Source organism: Chironomus tepperi, unplaced genomic scaffold (assembly GCF_022539635.2).
Source record: "Chironomus tepperi strain 1889 unplaced genomic scaffold, CSIRO-AGI_Ctep_v1 contig_376, whole genome shotgun sequence".
Taxonomy (NCBI): domain Eukaryota; kingdom Metazoa; phylum Arthropoda; class Insecta; order Diptera; family Chironomidae; genus Chironomus; species Chironomus tepperi.
Window position 1 is genome coordinate 3,566,412 of NW_027226498.1, and position 21,247 is coordinate 3,587,658.

The window sequence follows — 21,247 nt, forward strand, 5'->3', positions numbered from 1 at the left end:
TTTATCCCCCAGTGCTTTTCGGATGATTTTTGATACAATGCTACATCATATCATATGAAAAAAATGTTTAATGTAAAATATTAAGAGTAAAAAAATTCAATTTTGTTGTTGAAATGTAAATTAACCATTCTCACAGAAACTTTGTTTTATTTTTTTTTCCTTGATAAATTAAGAGTGAAATTTTTTTTGCATGACATTAAATTTTAAATAGAAATGAATGAATCTGGAATTTCATTTGTGAGTTGAGTGGATTGAAAGTGGAGTGTGCTTTAATTTTTCAGATTAAAAACCGAGTGGAACAGGCTACGATTAGTCGATCGTATGCCTTCTTATTAACTTGACATTTGTGATACTTCTCATGAAATGTTAAAGTTATAATAACTAGATATACCAGTGTTGGCCAACTTTTATTATCCATATATTGGTGATAAGCCCCGACCAAAATCACTTACGATATACGGTTCAAGGGATATACGGTCGACTAATCGCAATCTGCTCCTCTCGGAAAGGTAGTTGATTGACAATTCTTCAGTTCAATAGTAAAATGGACATTTTAATGTCAATCTTATGTGTGAATAAATTTCAGATTCCAATTTTGAACTTGGGTGTTTCTTACGTTTCATATACAACCAAAGTCACTTAATAAGTACAAGTTTTACCTAATTCAATATTATAATCAAATGATAGCTTAGGAAAATTGACTTCAATTTTCAAGAAAAACTTATAATTTTAAACTTATTTATGTGCTTAACAACTCTGTACATTATTTGTGTTTAGATGTAATCAATTCATATATTGTATAGTTGTTAGTCACCTTTACATAAATATGATCTATTTCTGATAATTGAAGAATAAACATCGTTATTGTTAAATTAAATTGATTAGTCTTTAAAAAGCATTGTTGATTTAGACTCCAACATTTATTTCATCTTTATATGTCTTCAGTTTATTTGAAATTTTCCTTTCCATTGACAACTGGATATCAGTCAAAAATATTTATCAATATATGCCTCAAAAATCATGTCAATTCAGGTCAATTTTATTTTGATTCAACTTCCGATAAAAATCCTTCAATATCCTAACCACCCAAAACTAAAGTAATTTAAAATGTCCATCTGATTATTGAGGGTAGAAGTCATTCGAGTAATAAATTTCTAGGAAGGTTACAAAACTGGTAAGCTGCCAAATGGTGTTTCTCAATTCAATTTAAACTTAAATATTTAAAAAATTACAATAAAAAAATATAAAATGTCACAAAAATTTTTTACCTCAACTTTAATTTGAGAGAGACACAAAAAAAAATTGAATACATAAAATTCTATTGGAAGCACAAAATATGTAGAAAAAGCAATGAATAATCTCTGGGTAAATTTTTTCTTTTTTTTCTAAACATAAGTAAATATAAAACAAAAAATCATAAAATCACTTTTTCATTTTCATCATTTTGGCACAAAAAAAAAAGTATATTTAAAAACAAAATGTTAACTAAGGAACAAAAGGCAAGAAAGGATACAACAAAAAAATTATCGAATAATTAATGAATACAATTCAGATATTTTTGTTGCTATTTTTGTATTATGGGCAAGAAACGAACATAAAATAGCATGAGTTATTGACATTCTTACACAAAATAGAAAAGTAATGTTATTCCTTTCAAATTACATAAAACTAATTAGACAGCTTTCTTTGGTATTATTTTGTTTCCAATTTAGATAGATTATGGGAATTTTTATCGATGCTATTTTGCCTCGCAGAAAGTCAGTAGTTTAGGTGACTGCCTAAAAGATCTAATCGAATATAAAATTCGACAACCAGATGTATCCCGGGTGAACCGGCTGCGATTAATCAACCTTGCGTCTATTAAAAACTTGACATTCTGGTATTGCCGAACTTGCTACAAGACTTAAGGTCGACTAATCACAGCATGTAACACTCGGGCATGCTGCACGATTGCAGTCTTATTTAAATCAATTATTTAAATAAACTGGAAATTTTTTCTAAGAATTTCTTTAAAATATCAAATATCATATTTTCCATTAAACGTTTAATTACTGAACTTTCCAACTATGTATTTAAAGACAAAAATGCGCCTCATCTTTTAGTTCTTTTTTTTACTTTATCACCATAAACAAAAGAAAAATCGCCTCCCTTGCATTTCAAAAAAATAATTATCATTAATTAATTAATTTCCATATTAAGATTACGAGTATAGATACTTTTAATTTTCATATTAACTCTCAAAACGAAGATAATTTGGCTTTAATTCTCTCTGTCTTAACACACTCTATTTATCGATATATTTTCATTATTATTTCTTATTAGCATTAACTTAACCACTAGAATTGCACACTTAATAATCATCATCAATTAATTAGTAATTTCACCATTCATTTATTTTGTCATGTTTCATATAGTCAGAGGTGTTATCTACTTTCAGGTGTTTTTATCGTCAAGCTCTGGTTAATGGTGTAAAGACGAATCATTCCTTAAATTATATTACATACATGTGATGTATTATATTGATAGTTTATCAATATTTATAGAAATTTTGAAGAATTTAAACATTATTCAGCAGTTAGATGCGAGACTTGATGTTATGGAATTATCAAGGTCAAATGGAAAATCACCAAGTGATTGCAATATTTGATAAAGAAATCTATTTAAACTTTGATGCCGTAAGAAGCTGCTATCATCATACATTTCACTTGCGGTACGTGACGTTGAAAGTGCTGGCAACATTCGGTGTAGCAGATGTTCACTATATTTTAAAAGGATTAAATTTTTTTGGTATGAGTGGTTTTGAGTTAGTTAGTATCAATTACAGTATTAGTTCAAAAAATAAAATATGTAAAACTTGTATGAATTTTCAACGCATTTTCTTCTTTTCTTACTTTCTCTTCTTTAAAAATTTTTCCAAAAAAGTTAATTTCACTTATGATGTTCGAGAACATTAATTTTTGAAAAATATTTGTTATTCTGTAATGCAATAAGTAAAACATCCCTTATAACAAAGCAGAGTAATAAACGAACCTTGAGACCTAATATCCCGGAAAGCACACGGCGTAGAAATGGTCAAAAATTGAACCGCAGACTGATTTGACTCAGGCCTCAAACCGGATTTCATTAAATCTGCCCTGGGGCTAGAGTCATGCTGATTTGGAGCTAGAGTTTAGGCCATTTCTATGCCGTGTGCCTTCCAAGTTTCATACTTTTTGCTAAGAAAATATGATAATCTATATAAATAATTTAAGCAAAAAATTACTGACATATATGCATGACAAATAAGAAGAAATTTGGCTTACCGAAGGCAAAGGCATATGAAAAGCTGAAATTTCTCATCTGATCCAATAGTAGAGTTTTTAGAAATTTCATCAACTAATTGACAGTATCCATTCCAGACTTCTATCAACCTTTCATCAGCATGATTTTGTTCATTTATTCCTTGCATTGATGCTATCGTATCTGCTGTTAAATTTTGTTCAAACTCATCCTTACATCGTACTATGTGAAATAATAAATAAAAATGATTTTTTTTTCAAGGATAGAATATGATTACTATAGTGATAAAGAGCTTAAGTGAAGTTTAGTGCACTAAATATGAAAATAAAGCTCACCAAAAAAGTCCCAGAGACAAAAATTTCTACCAAACAACCGTTGAGAACGAAAACCCAGCATAAAAGAAGCCATGAGAGATTCAACAAAGCCTCCGTCGCCACATAACAGATTTGTTAGCACCGACATATCGTGACTGCAGTCAACATTATTCATTAATCTTCGTTGATGTCGATAGAACCATTTTACAATTTTATTGACAGAATCACTCAAATTATTTTGAATTTCATTTGGATCTTTTTTTTCTTTCTCATCATTACAAACCGACGTATTTGTAAAACTCTCGGTCATTGAAGATGGCGATGATGATGGTAATTTATTTACTATATTTAACGGTGGCTTTTCCATCAACGTTGTACTAAATTGATCATCCATTGGATCTGCAGTCGGTCGAATTAGCTGTGCAATTAAAAGTCGTTCCATTGAACCATCATCAATGCCCCTTCCAAGCCATCGATTACATGGAAATTTATATGCATGTCCAGTGACCTCATTCCTGATCCATATACAATCCAAATGAAATTTAGCAGATGTCGATAACGTTGATGTACTTTGAGTACCATCAATGCCAATTCTCATCGTTCTCAAAACTCCTAAATTTTTATTCTCCATCAAAAGCTCTATTTTATTTAATGCAATTTTTTCTGTCTCTCCAATTGAACCAAAAATCGTTAACCACAGTTTTGGCAATGTTGATTTTCGTGTTAGCGTTCCCGTCCCGGACACTGGTACAATTAAAATTCTATATGGTATTATAGTCATTCCATAAACGGATGTAAAACAGAAATAATCAACGGCATTTAACGTCAATAAATGATACAAAAATTGTTCCTTCTCTTCCTCATATGTTAAAAAGGCTGTTCGCTTATACATTGACCGAAGGATCGATACGTCCGACAATAATGTTTTTAAATGACGCGAAAGCACTTTTTTCTCTAATGTCAATCGAACAAATGCTCGAGCATATCCTATATCAGTTTTAATCTCATGCATTGACAGAATATTTCGAATATCGTACTCGAGTGCATCGGGCAATTTTGGCAAAACTAATTCCATATTATCATTGCTTAATAATGTACGCTTTTCGCATGATTTTGAACGACGAGATTTCTGTTGCTGTGCACGACGCTGAAGTGAAGCTGTTGGTGATGGAGTACTTGATGTTGCTATAAATGACGACGACATGTCTTGTGGTTCTACTTTCAATGATGATAAATCTATACAGTTTTTGGAAATATAATTTGTAATTAGAATAAACAAAAAATGAACAATTGAAAGCTTAATTGACTAAACAATAAATTAATTGATTCATGCCAATAAAATTTATAAAATTAGTTAATAAAGGAGAAAAAGACATTTAATATGTAAAAACCTACAATCCATTCTCTTTCTCATAACAGACCAGGCGAGAGCTTGTAAGTAAAATTAATAAAATAAATTGATTTAGATAAAGAAATCGCCATTGGATATTAGTTATTGCTATTCTGAAAGGAGTTAAGATAATGTTGAGGAGGCTACAGAGAAAAATTGTTGAGACACAGGGTTGGTATATTTGTTGATGGTATGATATATTTTTTATCTATTTTTGCAATTAGCTAAAATGTGCGCAATGCAATTTGTTCCAAAACTCAATCTTATTTGTAGTGGTTATTCTAAATTCAAATTTCTGAGTAAAATTTTTCTCGGCTAACTTTAGGTATCTTTACAATTTAAATATGAATGAAATTAAAATCATTAATTATCGAATTTAGGAATGATAACCAGACTTGAAACTACCTAATGCGCCAAAAACTTAATAAAACTCATTTGGGCTCTATACGATATCTGGTTAACAAGTGTTTAACGGAAATCTACCCTAATTTTAAAGAATATTCTTTTTCCTTGTCTCTTTATTAAATTTGAATTCACAATTTTCATCTCTGAACTCCGGAAATAAATTTATTAAGATTCAACAGAGTTTATTAATTAATTACCTGGTGTGGTAAGCAACTGCGCCCCGGATTCTAATTTTCGACTCCCCTTCATATTTTCACCATTTTCAAGCGCATTCATTTTTTCCATCTTCTCAAAATAGCGCAACAGATGCGACCAGAAGGGTGACTTGATTTGATTATTATTGTGATAATGATTTTTGGTGTGAGCTGATTTCGAATGCGGTTGTATGAGGCCATGTGACCAAATTTTTTCGAGTAAATCACACAGTGAGGTAATTAATGAATTCTCTTCAACATCTGCACTACCACTACCCACTTCCATGTCAATTTTCTCCATCAACATCCGTTTAGTTTTTGTTTTACATTCCTGTGAACATGTGGATTTACGATTAGGAAAAAAATATACATATTTTTAGAAAAATGATAAATGGAAATGTACAGTGATGAGTTCTTTTTTACCTTTAAAAGTTTTTCAACAAATGACCAATTAGTCTGTGCCACAAATGATGCCGTAAATTCTTCCACTTTAGAGTTTTTATCATCAGCAATACTTGATGATATTGTACCTCCCACACTACTTGATATACTTAGACTTTCAGCACTGCCACTTAAATTTTTATCAATGTCTATCTCTCTAAGATAAAATTTTGTTGAGCTATTTTTCTTCTCGTGCAACTTCCTCTCATCTAAGTCCAGCTTTTTCTTTACGCGCCTTAAACTATTCGGTCTGGTTTTTTTTATTCGGTTTTATATTTTGATTTTGGTTTATTTATTTATGTATGTGGTTAGTAGCGTTATACATTTTATTGGTTTTATTGACAACACAAGTGTTGCATATTGTGTTTTTTTTATTTGAGTTATTTCGGAGGTGAAGCGAGGATAATAAAAAAGAAAGAGAGAAAATATAAAAAAAATTTAAGTTTAAACTTCCACCATATGTGAGTCACAATCACACTTGTTTTTGCATTTTCACTTTTGAAGTTTCCCGAATTGATACTATACATATTTGACTAATGGACTGGTTTTTGTTAAAATTATATCAGCTGAGATTTGAATTGAATTAAGGTATTTTTAAAACAACAAAAAAAATTTTTTTGACATGCAAAATTGGTACATAAAGGAAGAATTCCGAAACTAAAAATAATTATGATATTAGGTGATATTAGGGAGATATTTATTTAACGATTATTCGGACCTCAATGGGAATTTATATATTAACTGTAAATCAAAACTAAAATAAAAACAACTGAACAAAAATTTTACAGGTTTATATTCATAAACCTCCAAAATTTAACAATTTGGTTTTCTTATAAAATTTGGTATTTAAGACAAAGATATGAACTTAGACAAACAGAACGACAGAAGGACAAATGACTTATGTTAAATTTATAAAATTTGTTTTTTTAACTTTTAACGATGAATGTCAGTTATTTTTTTGTCCATAATCGCAAAACTATATTTTCAGTGAAAATGCGTTTTAGTCATCCATTTGAGTATTTTAATGGAAACAGCTACACTAGACAAGCCTATTTACAGAACAGCTGAAGAAAACCCTACACATCGATTGAATGATAACACCACAAATTCGAATTTTTATTTTGTTAGTAATGCGTGCAACACACATAAAATTAATCTTAATTAGTGAGACTATTTGTTGTTAGTTGAGGATGAAGTAACAAATGGACATCTAAAGCTCATAAAATTAATCGAATTAACAACAGTTCAATTATGAGAGATGATGAAGAAAACTAAACTTATTTCAAACTTAAATTGTCAATAATCATAAAAGTTAAAATTTATTGCATTCGTTTTTTAAAAAAATAATATAAAAGTAATTAAAAATTAAATATGATGAAATAATTTCGAATAGTCTAACGAATTAATTAAAGCATAGATATTGAAATTTTTTCGTTTAGAAAAATGAAATATTTCATCTGCAAGATTAAAAAAGAAAAAAAAGAAAAATTCACATAGAAATAAAATTTACAGAAATAAAAAAATGTAATAAAATTATGGCAACTTTAGACTTTTTATACAACACTTTTTGGGCATGTGATGGTTGTACCTTCAACGTTATCATTTGTTTTCAATTCATTGGATATTTTTGGATGTTATAGCGTTCATTTGAAATTTGAATAATATTTATTGTACATAGTTGAAACCCCCTTTTTATGTAAAAAGTTCAGTCTGTTTTTGGACTCGGATAAATAAACATCTCATTTATTTATAATAGCCACAATAAAGCAATTTGACAGTAAAGATTTTTTACTATAATAAAGACTCCTTTTTAGACATTTTATCCATCGATAAAGATTAAAAGTAAAATTATTTAGAAACTAAAAAACACCATATTTCATCGGAACTAAATTGAAATGTTTGTTGTTGTTACTATCCAATTAGTGTTTAAATTAGTATTGTGTCAATGAAGCAATATAAATTTACAAAGTAATATTATTTTAGCACAGCCGTTCTCAAAAAAGCGTTGAAAATTAAAGTCTTGCCAATTAAATTTAAGCTTAAATTTTGTTTTTCTTAATGCTAAACTTATGAATTACTTTGTGTATTAACAGAGTCAAAATCTAATGAAAAAATCACACGTTAAGTAACAAAAAATCCCCATTTACCTTTCACTAGATGCTTGATTCAATACAGATGCCTCAAGGAGTGGAAATGACCGGTAGTACGCCGGACTGTTTCTGAGTAACTCTACCGGTGGTGATACTTCTAGATCAAAATTTTTCAGCCGCTTGTCTAATAACATTTTTGAACTGTTCATATGAGGTATATTTTCAAGATTTTTTGATCGAACATTTATCTCCTCTGCACTGCCAAAATGCTTTCTGGATGATGAAATAAAAAAATTATTAAAATTAAATTTAAAATCCATTTGAATGCAATCGAAGCCAAAAAAAATACTCACTTCAGTATTTTAATCCGATTATCGAACAACTGTAGATTTTTATTCACATCCATATCATTATTTTTTGATGTCTTTGCATCAATGCTGCTATTTGTCTTCTCATCAAACGATGTCATAATCTTATTATCAATCAATGTCGCAAACATTTGAGATTCGAGAAATTGGGAGAAGAATGAGCGATAATGTGCTGGTTGATCTGATAAAAATGACGCCTTATCAAAATTATGAAGTGATTCGCGATTTTTTAACCATTCTGTTTTATTTTGATTTGGCAATATGACAAATTGCTCATAGTCTAAAAATATTTGGCAGAATCGATTCAGGAATATCTCCCGAATTTCAACATTAAAATGAAGATCGTTGTAGTATTGCTCATTAGATCTCAAAATATTTTCAGTTTTTCTTGTGGTTGAAGAACTTCTTGACGAACCTTGATTGTGCTCATTATAGTTTCTTGAATTTGAGCCCAAATTGTCAAATTCGATGAAGTCATGCAATGAATGCTTTTTTCTTCGTGATTTTGTAAGTGTTAATGTCGTTGCTGGTGATGTTGATGTTGACAGTCTTTGATACTGCACATTACTATATTTATCTGATCCAGATGGTTGAAAATAAAAATTATTGTTCATAAGAAGACTTTTTGGATTTAAAATTGTGTCAGATTCATTTTTGTCCACTGTATCATAACTTTTATCATCAACTAAATTGTATTTAGCTAATACCTCATAAATCTCATCAATGAAGTCTTGTTGATGAGGAAATGAAGGCAAATCTTCATGTATCTGAAGATTTCTGTTATCAATATCTACATAACACAGACCAACTTTTTGAGAATTAGCATCAACATTTTCGTCATGAAGACCCATCACAAAAGGAACTGGTGCATCTAAAAAGTGATGTAGCGCTGTAGGCAAAATTGGTGCATAGACGTGAGGCCATTCAAAAGGAAATAATAATGCTGTTATGCATTCGGCAACGATTGTTAGTTTTTGAAAATCTTCTGATATTAATAACACTTGATTTTCAAGCAACACACTAGTAAATAGATCAATTACATATTTAACACCCAAAAATTCGAACAATAGTCGTAACGGGAAATCGAGTAATGGAAGTTCACTAGTTTTTGGGCGTTGAATAATAATGTTTATTGGCGTTAAATTCGGTTGTTCTGGTGGTAAATAAATACGAATTGATTTTCCGAAATCCGGTACTTTAACGTCATATAAAATGTTATAAACGTAACTTTCGAGACTTAAGCGAGCTCCTGGAGTACGAGGAAGACACTTGTACAGGTTGGTAAGGAATATTTCAGCAATATGAGAATATGCAAACTGACAAACAAGCGTTATTGATTTGGTTACGAAAAGCGTATCTTTTTGAATATCATAAAAGCTCGCAGCACTATTTGAACTTTTGTCATCTTCAGCTAGCCGAAAATGCCTTGGTAATGATCTACTCACTGGGTCAGATCTTCTTAGTGAGCCCTGACTACTCGATAACTCTGTGATGTACATTGACTGAAGCGTTTGCATTGCTGTACAAATATTCTCATTTTTAACTTCTTCATAAAATATTAATGAAAAACCATAACATCTCTTTCCATCATCTCTTGTACTTATAAATGAATGAAATCTTGGTGTCAAGTCATGTTTTTGTGTACGAAATTTTAAGCCTTGTGGGAGTGACAGCATACAAATTCCGTATGAATCAAAAGGATTCCAAGAAACATTTGCTGGATAATTAATTAGTGATTTTCCTTTATAAGATCTATCGAGTGGTGGCGACGTCGTCACACCATCTAAAAATTTATCAATATTTTTTTTACAGATCCAGTTACGAAAATGGAAATATTTTTATGATTTACCTGTATAAAGCTCAGCTTCAAGTCCAAGATCAACGTCTAATCCACATATCGCAAAGTAATCAGCAAATCTAGGTAATAAGTGATGTTTTTCGCTCAGCGATTTCAATGCTGATGAACCTTTTTTAAATTTTGCGTCCATCATCAGTAATAAACTTTCTAATTTCTTTTCCTTTTTATTCAACTTTAATTATCACATTATTTTGCACTTTTGGAATAGATTTTCTCGATATATAATATCATTAGTTTCAGTTATAGTGGTAAATATACTAGTTGCACATATTTTAATCGTTTATAATTAAGATCTAGAGTTCAAATTGACAAAAAATATTTTTTTTTTGATGAATCGAAGAAAAATTGTCGAACTCGTGTAAATCATGAATTTATTCCTATGAAAAATACATTTTTAAAAAAATGAAATAAATTAGCAAACGTTAGCTAGCAAAAGGACCATGAGGAAGACCATGGATTATAATTGTCAGGTACGGGCATCGAAATAAGTAAGTAAGTATTTAAAAAAAAAATAAAAACATTATTAAATTATTTCCCACTTGGAACTGACCAAAAAATGGTCTAAAAATTAAAAAAAAAATATCAACAAAATATTTTGCAATTTTTAAAATTGTTGAGTTAAATAATTAACATGAACATTTTTGTGAAATTATGAAATAAAAAAAAAATCTAAAATTAAATGACGATTAGCTTCAAAAAATTCATCAATTTTCTGTACCTAATTGTTCAGAAACTATTCTAGCTTAGCGCATTATTTCAAAACATTTAGTTCTCACGAATGAGCTGACAAAATTTATTTGTGGTTTTTATTAAACTAACATAAATAGCTATCACTTTGTAAGTTCAACGCAGATACTATAAATAGTTCAAATTTAGTTATCGCAACGTATTCGCTTTTAAGAAAACTCGTTTACAACTATCTTCAACTTGGATACACTTTTCAGCTGATCGATCAGCTGATTTTTGTTGATAGTAATTCTAAGTATTAACATTTTGAAAAGATGAACTTCTTTTATTACTTTGGATATGGAAGTAACCTTCTAACAAAACGAATCAGAGTGCAAAATAAAACTGCTGAGCGAGTAGGTGTTGGAAAACTTGAAAACTTCAGACTTGATTTTGCTGATTCTTCACTTGAAAAAAGATACTTTTCACCTACATGGAATGGATCTCCAGCGACCATAATTGAAAATGATGGAAGCTATGTTTATGGAGCTGTGTGGAAAATTAACAACTGTGATTTAGAAGAACTTGATAGACAGGAAGGTGTTGAATCGAATATATACAAGCCATTAGAATTGAAAATTTACGTTCATGAGCTTCAAAGTGAAGTAATGTGTCGTTCCTATCAATTAGTTTGCAATCCCAAAATACCTATTGATCCGGAAAATAGACCGCATGAAAGGCAACCATCAAAGACTTATTTGACAGTAATTTTAAATGGAGCATTAGAGTCCAATTTGCCCAATGACTATATCGACTTCCTGAAAAAGTTTAAGCACAATGGAAACAGAGCATTTGATACAAATCTTGAGAATACCCTTGATTTGAAGGAAATTCTGTAATTTACATGAATAATGTATAAAATTATAATACTACTGATTCAATTTTTGATTAAAAGATGGCGTAGCTTGACTAAAGCATGTACACTGCTCTTGACTTTTCGAAAACAGTTTCATATTAAATTCTTCGCTTGTGAGATTCGGTTCATATCAATCAATAAAAAATATTTTTTTTAAATAAAAAGAGAATTGTTAGAAGCTTTTTGTTTAGTGCTGACTGTGATTTTGTATAAAGTTGTTGTTTTCATTTTTTTTAAAGGTATCAAGTACAAAGTTCACAGCTAAACCTTATCATAGTCAGATAAAATCTATCTGTTAAGCAATAATTAAGTATTTAAGAACAAAAAAATAAAAAAAAAAAAAAATTCCCATGGCTGACAAAGTGGAAATAAGTGAAGCAGATACTCTATATGAGAATGCAAAATTTGAGGAACTAGCTGCATTTTTAAAAAAACTGGATCAAACGGATGTTGAAGTACAGTGGAGATTAACAAGGGCAATTTATGAGTGCTCTAAATTAAGTGCTAATAGCGCGAATAAACCCGATTTAGTACGAGAGGCATTTGATATAATTAAGAATTCAATTGAAAAATATGAGAATCATTACGCAGTTAATCAATGGTACGCAATCATGCTTGATGCTAAAGCCCATTTAGATGGGCTTAGAGCGCGTATCCATGTTCTTGAGGAAATTAAAAAACACATGGAAAAGGCTGTTGAATTAAATCCCCAAGATTCAATATCACACTATATTTTAGGAGAATTTGCTTTCCAAATTGCTGATTTGTCATGGATCGAGAAAAAGGTTTTATCATCAATGCTTACTAATCCGTAAGATTTATTAAATACAAATACTTATATTAAAATTTATTTAATTTATATGCTAAATATTTTCTTCTCAGACCGGAGTGTACTTATGATGAAGCATTAGGGCATTTTTTGAAGGCTGAAGAATTAAAAGCCGGCTTTTATAACTTAAATTACCTCATGATAGGAAAATGTTACATAGCCATGAAACAAAACGAAAAGGCCAAAGAATATTTAATAAAAGCATCACAGGTTGACGTTGTAAGCCAAGATGATAAAAAATGCAAAGAAGAAGGCACAAAGCTGCTCGCGAAGCTTAAATAAATCCATCGATTTGAATCATAAAATGATAACTTTTCGATTCACTTAAGTTGTGTTTTGTGAAAATAATTGAATTGTACATACGTCATAGTAGGCATAATAATGACAATATTTATGAGAATTATTCTTTTTTTTTGTAGTTCATTCATATCAAAATTTACTTGTATAGTACAATTTTAACGCTTAATAAAAGCTTCATCGAGCATAATAACAAGTCGACCTTGATTTTACGACAATTTATATTAAAAAATTTCCATCTTTTGACAATCTTAATCATGACTACCGTAAATGATAACCTTACTAAGTATATCGACGTGTAAAAATGATGATTATTGGATCATTTCCGTTTATTTGTTTTTCTTTGTTATTAAATAACAAATGCATTGTTTTCAAAACTGCTGGTTTTGCTTTTCATCACGTTTCTCGTTCGCATGAAAAGATTTGCATGAACTTTTCTTGATCGTGAAATTTCTTTAGTTCTAGCTTGAGATGTAAAAACAACTGATTGAGGAAATTAAGATCAACATACTCCTGACTAACTTTTCCAAAGTTGACCAGAAAGCCTTAACTGCACTTAGTATTGATAATTGGTAAGTGATAGCGAGTTTCATTCGCTACTTAAATAGGCCATAGATCAGAATTGATTTCTACGATCAATGAAGCAAATAAGTACTTACCCAAGAATGACATATCTCTTAATGATTCATAGTTGAATGACCTATGAGGTCTCTTTTTGTTTACTCGGGGCCGTTTAATTATTACGTTACGCAAAATCAAAGAAATCAATCTCTAATTAAATATGATTTAACCTTGATTGAATAGCTGTTGATGCTATATACATTTTTTGAATTTTAAAAAAAAAATAAATTAATAAGCTTAATGAAAGGAACTTCAATCAGATTTATAATTGCATTACTTATTTTCTGTAATAATAAAGTGTAGAATTAACAACGCACAGTCTAATTTTTGACACGATCTAACCAAAGTTATTTCGCAGTGTTGTATTACAGCAGAGCTATTAAATTTGCATTTACCTAGACGCAATATAACAGAATGCTATCTTTTTTAATTCTAAATAATTAAAAATTGATTAGGTATCGGCTATAGCCATATGGCAACCAATTGGCTATCATGAATAATTTGTGACGATCGGGCTAGTTTAAACAAATTAAGATCATTTTTCTAAATCAAAAAAAGTTTGCTTGCTTAAAAATTTTCTTAACAAGACTTTGAATCAATTTCTTATCTTAGCCTTTGCATTTCAGAGATAATTCATACAATGGAGTTTGGACATACAATATTTTTGAAGCTTAAGCTATTGTAACTTAGGGAATTGACATCTAGGTGTCGCTATTCTAATGTTTACTCAGTTCTTTGTTTTGATTTTCATTTTCTTGAGAAGTTTTGGATGAAGTTGACGAAGAAATTTTAACTAAATATTATTTATTGACTTAGCATCTCAAAAAAAATAAAATAGTTGATAAACATTAATTGCGTGCCATACAGCCAACTTTATTAATTGAGTCATCATTGGATTTTGTAAGTAGAGATCAAAGTCCGATTAAATACAAGGTAAAAGTTCAAAAAAAAAAATTGAAACAATTTAGTTAAAAAGTATTAGAATGGTTCGATTATATCATTTTGCTTTGGTTGTTCGACGATTATTGGTTGAAAATCGTTCATTACTTTATCAGTTCCATAGATTCAAGGTATAGAAATTTAAAACTCAAAAGATTGCGTACATTTAAAATAACTTTGATTTTCCTGTTTTACTTCATTATAGAAACCAGCTGTTGCATCACGATTATATAAACCTCACATATACCTAGCATTCCTTGGATTTTCTTTTGCAAAGAAAGAAGAAGAAGAAGTCAAAAGCATTGAATTTATAATGGTCGATCAATCAAGTTTAGAAAAAGCTGATCAGCTGTTTGATGATAACAAATTCCAAGAGGCTGTAGATTTTTTAAAGACATTAGATCAGTCCAGTGCTGATGTTCAATGGAGATTAGGACGTGCTCTCTTCAAGTGTTCAGGAATGGATGGAAATAGTTCAAAGAAAAATGAACTAATTCGTGATGCTTACAAAAGCATTCATGAAGCTTTACAAAAAGATGACAACAATTTTGCCATCCACAAGTGGTATGCAATATTGCTTGATGCGAATGCAAATTTAGATGGAATGAAGGCTCGAGTTCAAGAATTAGAAAATGTTAAGAAACACATGGTAAGGGCAATTGAGTTGAATCCAGAAGATCCAACTTCGAGATATATTCTTGGTGAATTTGCTTTTGGGCTAGCTGATTTGCCTTGGTATCAAAGAAAAATTGTCTCAACTATTTTCGCAACACCGTAAGTAAATTAATATTTTTGTGGGCATACCAATTTATCGATAAAAATATATTTTTAGACCTTCAGCAACTTATGAAGAAGCTCTAGAACATTTTCTTAAGGCAGAAGATTTAAAAGCTGATTTTTATTCCATGAACAAGTTAATGATTGGAAAATGCTACATGGCACTAAAAGACAATGAAAAGGCACGTGAATACTTTACGAAAGCCAGTGCTATTACAGCTCTTAATGAAGATGATAGAAAATGTAAAGAAGAAGCAACAAAGCTATTAAGCAAAGTTAAATAATTAAGTTGCTTTTAGTTAAATCCTACATATGTTTCCTACATGATTCAAGACTTTGCCACATATTTCCATTTATTACAGGATTACTTAATCTAATCATTGCAACAGAATTTACCTTAATAAATCAAGTGTTCTTTAAGCTTAAATTGACTTTTGACTACTTATGCGAAGCGACATAAATCATAAATAGTAACACGACCTAAGTTTTGTAATTGTTGTAAATGTAGTTTAATTAAAACTTCTTCCTAATGATGTTTATTTATCCGAGTTCAAAAGCAGACTGCACTTTTGTATAAAAATGGATTTTCAACTAAATACAATATATTATTCAAATTCAAAATGTACGTTATAAAACTTAGATACAAGAAGGAAATTAATCGTTATATTCTTTAGTTGTTTTTAAGCATTTTAAGTAATTCATTAATCCATTCTTCACATCTTAAAAAGTCGTTAATAAATCAAACTTTAATGCCAATCAAAATGACTACGTCAAAGACGGCGCGAATTTACAATTTGAGAAAAGTCGCTCTGTACACAAAATATACCTGCTTAAATCATAAGGAAGGAAAGTGGAAGAACCTGTTTTAGATCATTTTTGTTTGCTCTCCATCTCTTTCCATTGGTCATAAGCGTATTAGTGTACACGTTGATGTTGCCTCATACGATTCATCTAATGTGATTTAATTTTCATGTGAATGAGACAACACATTTCTCAGGTGTATTTGTGTGGTAGATGAAAAGACACATATCTTAAGATGTGTTATGCTGCTGTAAAGAATTTTCTGACATTCTTGTACAAAGCATCTTGTGGTTTAGACGTAAAAAATTCAGGCCGCGTTTTAAGTTATTAAGAATAGTGTGGATTGTGCAGTAGAAAAATTGAAATAAATTAATAAATCAGTGGAAATTGAGCGAATAAATCAAGATAAATAAAAAGAAAGAAATTAGTTACAATAAATAAAGATTATAATTAATATCTGACGCTCAACAATTGTTTCCATAATTAATTTTTATAATTCTCTTGTTCTCCTTCCACATCTTCTTTCGATATTTCTTTTATTACACTGAAAAAAGGAATAAAAGAAGCAATAAGTATAATACAAAACAGAATATGACGAAATGCAACAAAGAGGAAGAAGAGAAATGTTGATGGATTTTAATTAATGATTGCAACAGCTCTTCCACATTTATATGAATTCCTCATACATATAGTATTTTTTGTGGTGCAGCAAAATTGACGATAATATTAACTTTTTTACAATAATAAAGTTCATTGAATTTATAATGTACGAATTGTGTGCATAAAAGGGAAGTAATATTTTTATTCAAGAATGGGAACAATGCAAAAAATTCATGCACCAGCCGTATGCGATAAAGTTCTTGCCGGCGTTCCGCAATTACTCGATGATTTTCATAAAATGATTGATGATCAGGAGACTGGTAATGAGAGATTTGAATAACAATAAATGTTCATGCTTCAAGCAGTTAAATTTACTTCTTTTTTCATCTGAAATAGCGGATGTGGTTTTCCTTTTGGGCCGCGAAGAGGAAAGAATTTATGCACATCGATTAATCCTTATGGCTCGATGTAAAAGCTTTCAAGTAACTGCATCAAGTAAGCTATTATTTCCATATTTTTTTTTTTATTTCCTCTTATTATTGACTTGTAAAATAGGTAACAAAGCAAGAGGAGACATTTGCAGAATACCTGGATCAACAGTCTTGCCACCGTCATCTCCTGGCACACCAACATTAATTCGATTACCCCATATCCGTGCTGAAGATTTTCGACAATTTATTACTTACGTTTACACAGCAAAAATCATATTGCATGACTCAAAAGTCTTTCAAATTATGATCATTGCAAATGATCTTGGACTAAATGATTTAAAGACGGCATGTGAGGATCACGTTATTGCAACAATGTCTGTCGATAATGCATGTTGTTTTTTAACAAATGCATTGGAAATACAAGAAAAGGTCGGCGGTAAATGTACAGATTCGTTTGTGGATCGTTGCATTGCATTCATCGGTGAAAATGCTAACGAGTGTACAAAAACAAATGGATTCTTAAAGCTCTCTAAAGATGCGATTGTTAAGATTATCTCATCGGATTTTGTAAGTTTTTATGTATATACGTGTGTATTCTTGATATATTAATTTAGCAGAATACACATGCGTAGCTAGGAATATCATTGGGAACTAATGTTTTTATGGTTTCATCATACATAGCTGTGCCTTGAAGAAGAAAATGTATTTCGTGCCGTACTAGAATGGAGTAAAAGCCAAGCCGGTGTCACTCAAGTAAAAATCCATATTAAATGTTCAATTATCTACTACTTATTTTAAGATTTATTTTTCACGCAGCCACTTCCACATTGGAACGAAGAAGAACGTCAAAGAGTTTGTAAATATCTCTCGCCAATCATTCATCACGTTCGACTGTTATTAATTGATAGCCAAGTTTTTGCTGAAGAAATCGAACCGACAGGAGCTATTCCAATGGAATTAGTTCTTGAAAGATATCGGTTCGCAGCTCTACAATCAAACAAACTTCCAGGAATGCCACCAATCCAAAGTGTTTCTACAGAATTTGACAAGCGTCTGCAGCCTCGTTTATCATTAAATTTGTTTCCAGGATCAAATATTCTGAGAAATGACAAGATGCATTTACAAACAACACTAAATAATTGGTATGGGAATCCAAAGCAGACATGGCGTTTAGTTTATAGAGCATCAACTCATGGATATACTGCTGCTGCTTTTCATCGCCTGTGTGACGGAATTGCACCACTTATGGTCATTGTTCTCGTAAGCTTTTAAATTAAAATCACAGATAATAAGTAAATAAATTTTGAAAATTCATTAAACTTTAAAGGGCTATCGAGGTGAAATAAGTGGAGGTTTTACAGACGTAGCATTTACAAAGACTAACCGTAAAGGAGGATATTTACATGGTGAACGTTGTTTTTTATTCGCCTTAAGTTCGCCACAAGCAAATTTCCAAGTTGCAAAATATGATATTGTCAAGAAACCGTATTCAATATGCTATTATAAGGAATGCGGACCAATTTTTGGAGCTGGTAAGAATTTGAATCAATGCGCCATTGAAATTATTACAATATAATAAGCAAATATTTTACAGGAGCTGATTTATTAATTGCCAATAATTGTAACGTAAATACTGATTCATACTCAAACTTGCCGCATTCCTATGATGGACCAAGTGCATCATATACATCACTTTTTGGAGATTATAATTTTATGATTAATGATTACGAAGTATTCACTTTAGGATAAGTATTAACACATTCCATTAAATAGTTGTAGACAATCTGCAATTTTGAGATTAAAATTTATACAATAAAATATTTTAAACGAAATTCAGAGAATTTACTTTTAAGGTCATACTGTTGTTTACAGTTTAACCATTTGAAAGCATAAGTGGAAGTATACATAAATGAACATACTTTGAAAAATCAATTTTGAATCAAATTTTTAGTACTAAACCAATAATTGAAGTCTAATCTTAACAAAAATTGTGCAAGTGGAGCAGAACATAGACCAGAGAGCATTTTTAGTAACGAGTCAACAAACGATGAGAAGAGTTCTTCAAAATTATCCAATGTGATTTTGTCCTCATTTGTCATTGGACTTGACGCAATGTATGCAAATGCTGTGAATTGTTCAATTAAATTTAAAATCTTGTTCAATATAGTGAGAACCGGATTCTCCATCATGCTACTATTGATGCTTTTTGATAATGGATCGGACTGAAAAGGAAATAATTTATGAAGTCTTCATGATTAGTAAAAAAAGTAAAAAAAAAACTTACATTTTCAAGAAGGAAGCATAAACTCAAAATATTAGCTTGAAAGCAGTTATGTGCTCTTAATATCTGTTCAAAATCTCTTGTTTCTTTAATTTTGTCCATCATGATACTGAATTGACTTTCAAGAACATCAACTTGTAAATAATATTGGAGATTATCAATAAGGAACATCAGCTTGTTCCTAAAATTCAAAATTTCGCTGCTCTTCTCAATTTTCTTTTCTCGATGATAACACCAAAGGCTCTGAAGTGAAAACTGAATTTTTCTTATTCGAATGAGGAATTGAAACAGCTCATTGTATTTATCGAGTACTTTTGGTGGAAACATTAGATGCAAAGGCCATTTTATCTTGTAACGAAGTGTAAGGAACTGAAATAATCCTTTGTTTTCATAACTAATGCTATCCATGTCAGCTTTCAGCATTTCAAATTGAAATAAATCGGCATCGTCTTGAACATTGACACTTGCTGCTGATACTTGAAATATTCTGTTTATATCTCTTACTGTATTTTCGGTCACAACATTTCCATAAATTGAGTCTAATCCTTTAATGAACTCATAAAACAATTCTCCACGACCAAGTAAGTAAAAATCTTTAATGAGCTTAAGTTGCTTAACAAGATCAGCATCTTTAATAGCAATTTCACTCAGATGTTCAGTAACACACATCTTAATCTCGTCAATAGTTCGTTCAAAATTAATCACCGTCAATTTATTTGCTTCCTGAAACTTGTGAAATTTCTGGAAAAACTGATATTCCTTTCCATCGTAAATATTCTGATCAGAATCATTGGATGATAGCATAATTACGGTTTGTCCAATAAACAAAACTTTTTCAGCCCACGATTTGGGAAAATAATGCGGCAGCATGTCAAAATTGATCTCATATCGCCACAATTCTGTATTTATGCTCTGTTCTGAAGATTGGAATGTACTGATGGATGTTTGCGTCGAGAAGGTTGGACGTTTCTCTAGCATATCTGATGGATCAACGTGCATTATAAAAAATTCTCCATAAACGTCTAAAAACTTTCCATTAAGCCATTGACAGAGTTGCTGAACGAAAATTGAATAAACTGATTTTTGAATTATCTGAAGTGCTTCTTTGATGATTTCATTGCCATGCATTGAATTATCTTCAAGATATTCTAATATTTGACATCCATGGAGCTTTTGTGATCTCACACCATTGATTAATCTCATCAGAAATTCAAATAAAGGACGAAACTTTTCAACTTCATGGAAAATAAACATTAAACTTGTTGATGGTTTGCGTAGGAACTTTTTTTCTAGTTCAACGACTGACTTGTGATACTTTTCGAGAACTTTTTCAATTCCGTCCGCAAATTGTCGTATATAAAATCCATTTTGAGTGTGATGTTCATTTTCGAGATCCAGTTGATGTAATTCATTTGAATATATGCTATATGATATGATGAATTTCTTAATTTCTCTATATTGGCTTGTTATCTTCATAATATCATTCAAGGATTTCATTTCTGCTGGATGAATGAAGTTTGATGATATTTCAAGGGTCTAATAAAATATAAAAAAAAAATTCAACAAATGTTCAGAAATTTAAACTTTCATAACTTACTAGCAATTCCTTGATGACATGAGATTCTTTTTCAGATATTAATGATAGAATTACATCGTGTATCATCTTTAAATCAATTAAATTTACTTAATTAACAGTAAATTTTTTGAATTCCGATAGAGAAGTTTGTTTGTAAACATTTGTAAGAAACTA

General features: G+C 30.3%; 6 protein-coding genes across 8 annotated transcripts; 4 read left to right on the plus strand and 2 right to left on the minus strand.

Moving 5' to 3' along the window:
• Nucleotides 1-100: 100 nt before the first annotated feature.
• Nucleotides 101-10,681, minus strand: pns (DENN domain containing pinstripe). Of its 3 annotated transcripts, none has more exons than XM_070647168.1 (9): nt 10,331-10,681; nt 8,467-10,264; nt 8,171-8,386; nt 6,006-6,264; nt 5,586-5,913; nt 4,989-5,024; nt 3,615-4,829; nt 3,303-3,501; nt 101-2,758 (listed from the first exon to the last, which is right to left on the minus strand). In XM_070647168.1, exons 1-9 carry the CDS (start codon nt 10,470-10,472, stop codon nt 2,569-2,571), a joined length of 4,383 nt encoding a protein of 1,460 aa, XP_070503269.1. In that variant the 5' UTR covers nt 10,473-10,681; the 3' UTR covers nt 101-2,568. The 3 variants fall into 3 exon arrangements, with proteins under 3 accessions (XP_070503269.1, XP_070503268.1, XP_070503270.1); XM_070647167.1 differs by having other exon boundaries at nt 6,006-6,273; XM_070647169.1 differs by lacking the exon at nt 4,989-5,024 and having other exon boundaries at nt 6,006-6,273.
• A 448-nt stretch (nt 10,682-11,129) lies between these two features.
• LOC139095851 (gamma-glutamylcyclotransferase-like) lies at nt 11,130-12,090 on the plus strand. Its single transcript, XM_070647378.1, has one exon. The coding sequence runs from the start codon at nt 11,341-11,343 to the stop codon at nt 11,902-11,904; it is 564 nt and encodes a 187-aa protein (XP_070503479.1). The 5' UTR covers nt 11,130-11,340; the 3' UTR covers nt 11,905-12,090.
• Nucleotides 12,091-12,121: 31 nt separating this feature from the next.
• Nucleotides 12,122-13,254, plus strand: LOC139095850 (regulator of microtubule dynamics protein 1-like). The gene is made up of 2 exons (XM_070647376.1): nt 12,122-12,732; nt 12,804-13,254. Exons 1-2 carry the CDS (start codon nt 12,272-12,274, stop codon nt 13,030-13,032), a joined length of 690 nt encoding a protein of 229 aa, XP_070503477.1. The 5' UTR covers nt 12,122-12,271; the 3' UTR covers nt 13,033-13,254.
• A 1,341-nt stretch (nt 13,255-14,595) lies between these two features.
• On the plus strand, nt 14,596-15,811 carry LOC139095896 (regulator of microtubule dynamics protein 1-like). The gene is made up of 3 exons (XM_070647439.1): nt 14,596-14,738; nt 14,813-15,381; nt 15,440-15,811. The coding sequence occupies exons 1-3, from the start codon at nt 14,652-14,654 to the stop codon at nt 15,666-15,668; spliced, it is 885 nt and encodes a 294-aa protein (XP_070503540.1). The 5' UTR covers nt 14,596-14,651; the 3' UTR covers nt 15,669-15,811.
• A 141-nt stretch (nt 15,812-15,952) lies between these two features.
• Nucleotides 15,953-19,048, plus strand: LOC139095895 (serine-enriched protein). Its single transcript, XM_070647437.1, has 7 exons — nt 15,953-17,105; nt 17,182-17,280; nt 17,341-17,783; nt 17,898-17,969; nt 18,033-18,476; nt 18,544-18,748; nt 18,811-19,048. The coding sequence occupies exons 1-7, from the start codon at nt 16,997-16,999 to the stop codon at nt 18,963-18,965; spliced, it is 1,527 nt and encodes a 508-aa protein (XP_070503538.1). The 5' UTR covers nt 15,953-16,996; the 3' UTR covers nt 18,966-19,048.
• On the minus strand, nt 19,035-21,233 carry Grip75 (gamma-tubulin complex component 4). Its single transcript, XM_070647436.1, has 3 exons — nt 21,095-21,233; nt 19,501-21,033; nt 19,035-19,438 (listed from the first exon to the last, which is right to left on the minus strand). Exons 1-3 carry the CDS (start codon nt 21,158-21,160, stop codon nt 19,145-19,147), a joined length of 1,893 nt encoding a protein of 630 aa, XP_070503537.1. The 5' UTR covers nt 21,161-21,233; the 3' UTR covers nt 19,035-19,144.
• Nucleotides 21,234-21,247: the final 14 nt, after the last annotated feature.

Bases quoted from the DNA above. Each gene is read 5' to 3' on its own strand.
- LOC139095896 (XM_070647439.1), top strand. From the start codon at position 14,652: ATGGTTCGATTATATCATTTTGCTTTGGTTGTTCGACGATTATTGGTT. The intron at 14,739-14,812 runs GTATAGAAATTT...ACTTCATTATAG, and splicing joins ATCAGTTCCATAGATTCAAG to AAACCAGCTGTTGCATCACG. The intron at 15,382-15,439 runs GTAAGTAAATTA...ATATATTTTTAG, and splicing joins TCAACTATTTTCGCAACACC to ACCTTCAGCAACTTATGAAG.
- pns (XM_070647167.1), bottom strand. From the start codon at position 10,472: ATGATGGACGCAAAATTTAAAAAAGGTTCATCAGCATTGAAATCGCTG. The intron at 5,914-6,005 runs GTAAAAAAGAAC...ACATGTTCACAG, and splicing joins TTGTTGAAAAACTTTTAAAG to GAATGTAAAACAAAAACTAA. The intron at 3,502-3,614 runs GTGAGCTTTATT...TATTTCACATAG, and splicing joins TTGTCTCTGGGACTTTTTTG to TACGATGTAAGGATGAGTTT.
- LOC139095850 (XM_070647376.1), top strand. From the start codon at position 12,272: ATGGCTGACAAAGTGGAAATAAGTGAAGCAGATACTCTATATGAGAAT. The intron at 12,733-12,803 runs GTAAGATTTATT...TTTTCTTCTCAG, and splicing joins TCATCAATGCTTACTAATCC to ACCGGAGTGTACTTATGATG.
- LOC139095851 (XM_070647378.1), top strand. From the start codon at position 11,341: ATGAACTTCTTTTATTACTTTGGATATGGAAGTAACCTTCTAACAAAA.
- LOC139095895 (XM_070647437.1), top strand. From the start codon at position 16,997: ATGGGAACAATGCAAAAAATTCATGCACCAGCCGTATGCGATAAAGTT. The intron at 17,281-17,340 runs GTAAGCTATTAT...CTTGTAAAATAG, and splicing joins CTTTCAAGTAACTGCATCAA to GTAACAAAGCAAGAGGAGAC. The intron at 18,477-18,543 runs GTAAGCTTTTAA...TAAACTTTAAAG, and splicing joins CACTTATGGTCATTGTTCTC to GGCTATCGAGGTGAAATAAG.
- Grip75 (XM_070647436.1), bottom strand. From the start codon at position 21,160: ATGATACACGATGTAATTCTATCATTAATATCTGAAAAAGAATCTCAT. The intron at 21,034-21,094 runs GTAAGTTATGAA...ATATTTTATTAG, and splicing joins ATGTCATCAAGGAATTGCTA to ACCCTTGAAATATCATCAAA. The intron at 19,439-19,500 runs GTAAGTTTTTTT...TTTCCTTTTCAG, and splicing joins TATGCTTCCTTCTTGAAAAT to TCCGATCCATTATCAAAAAG.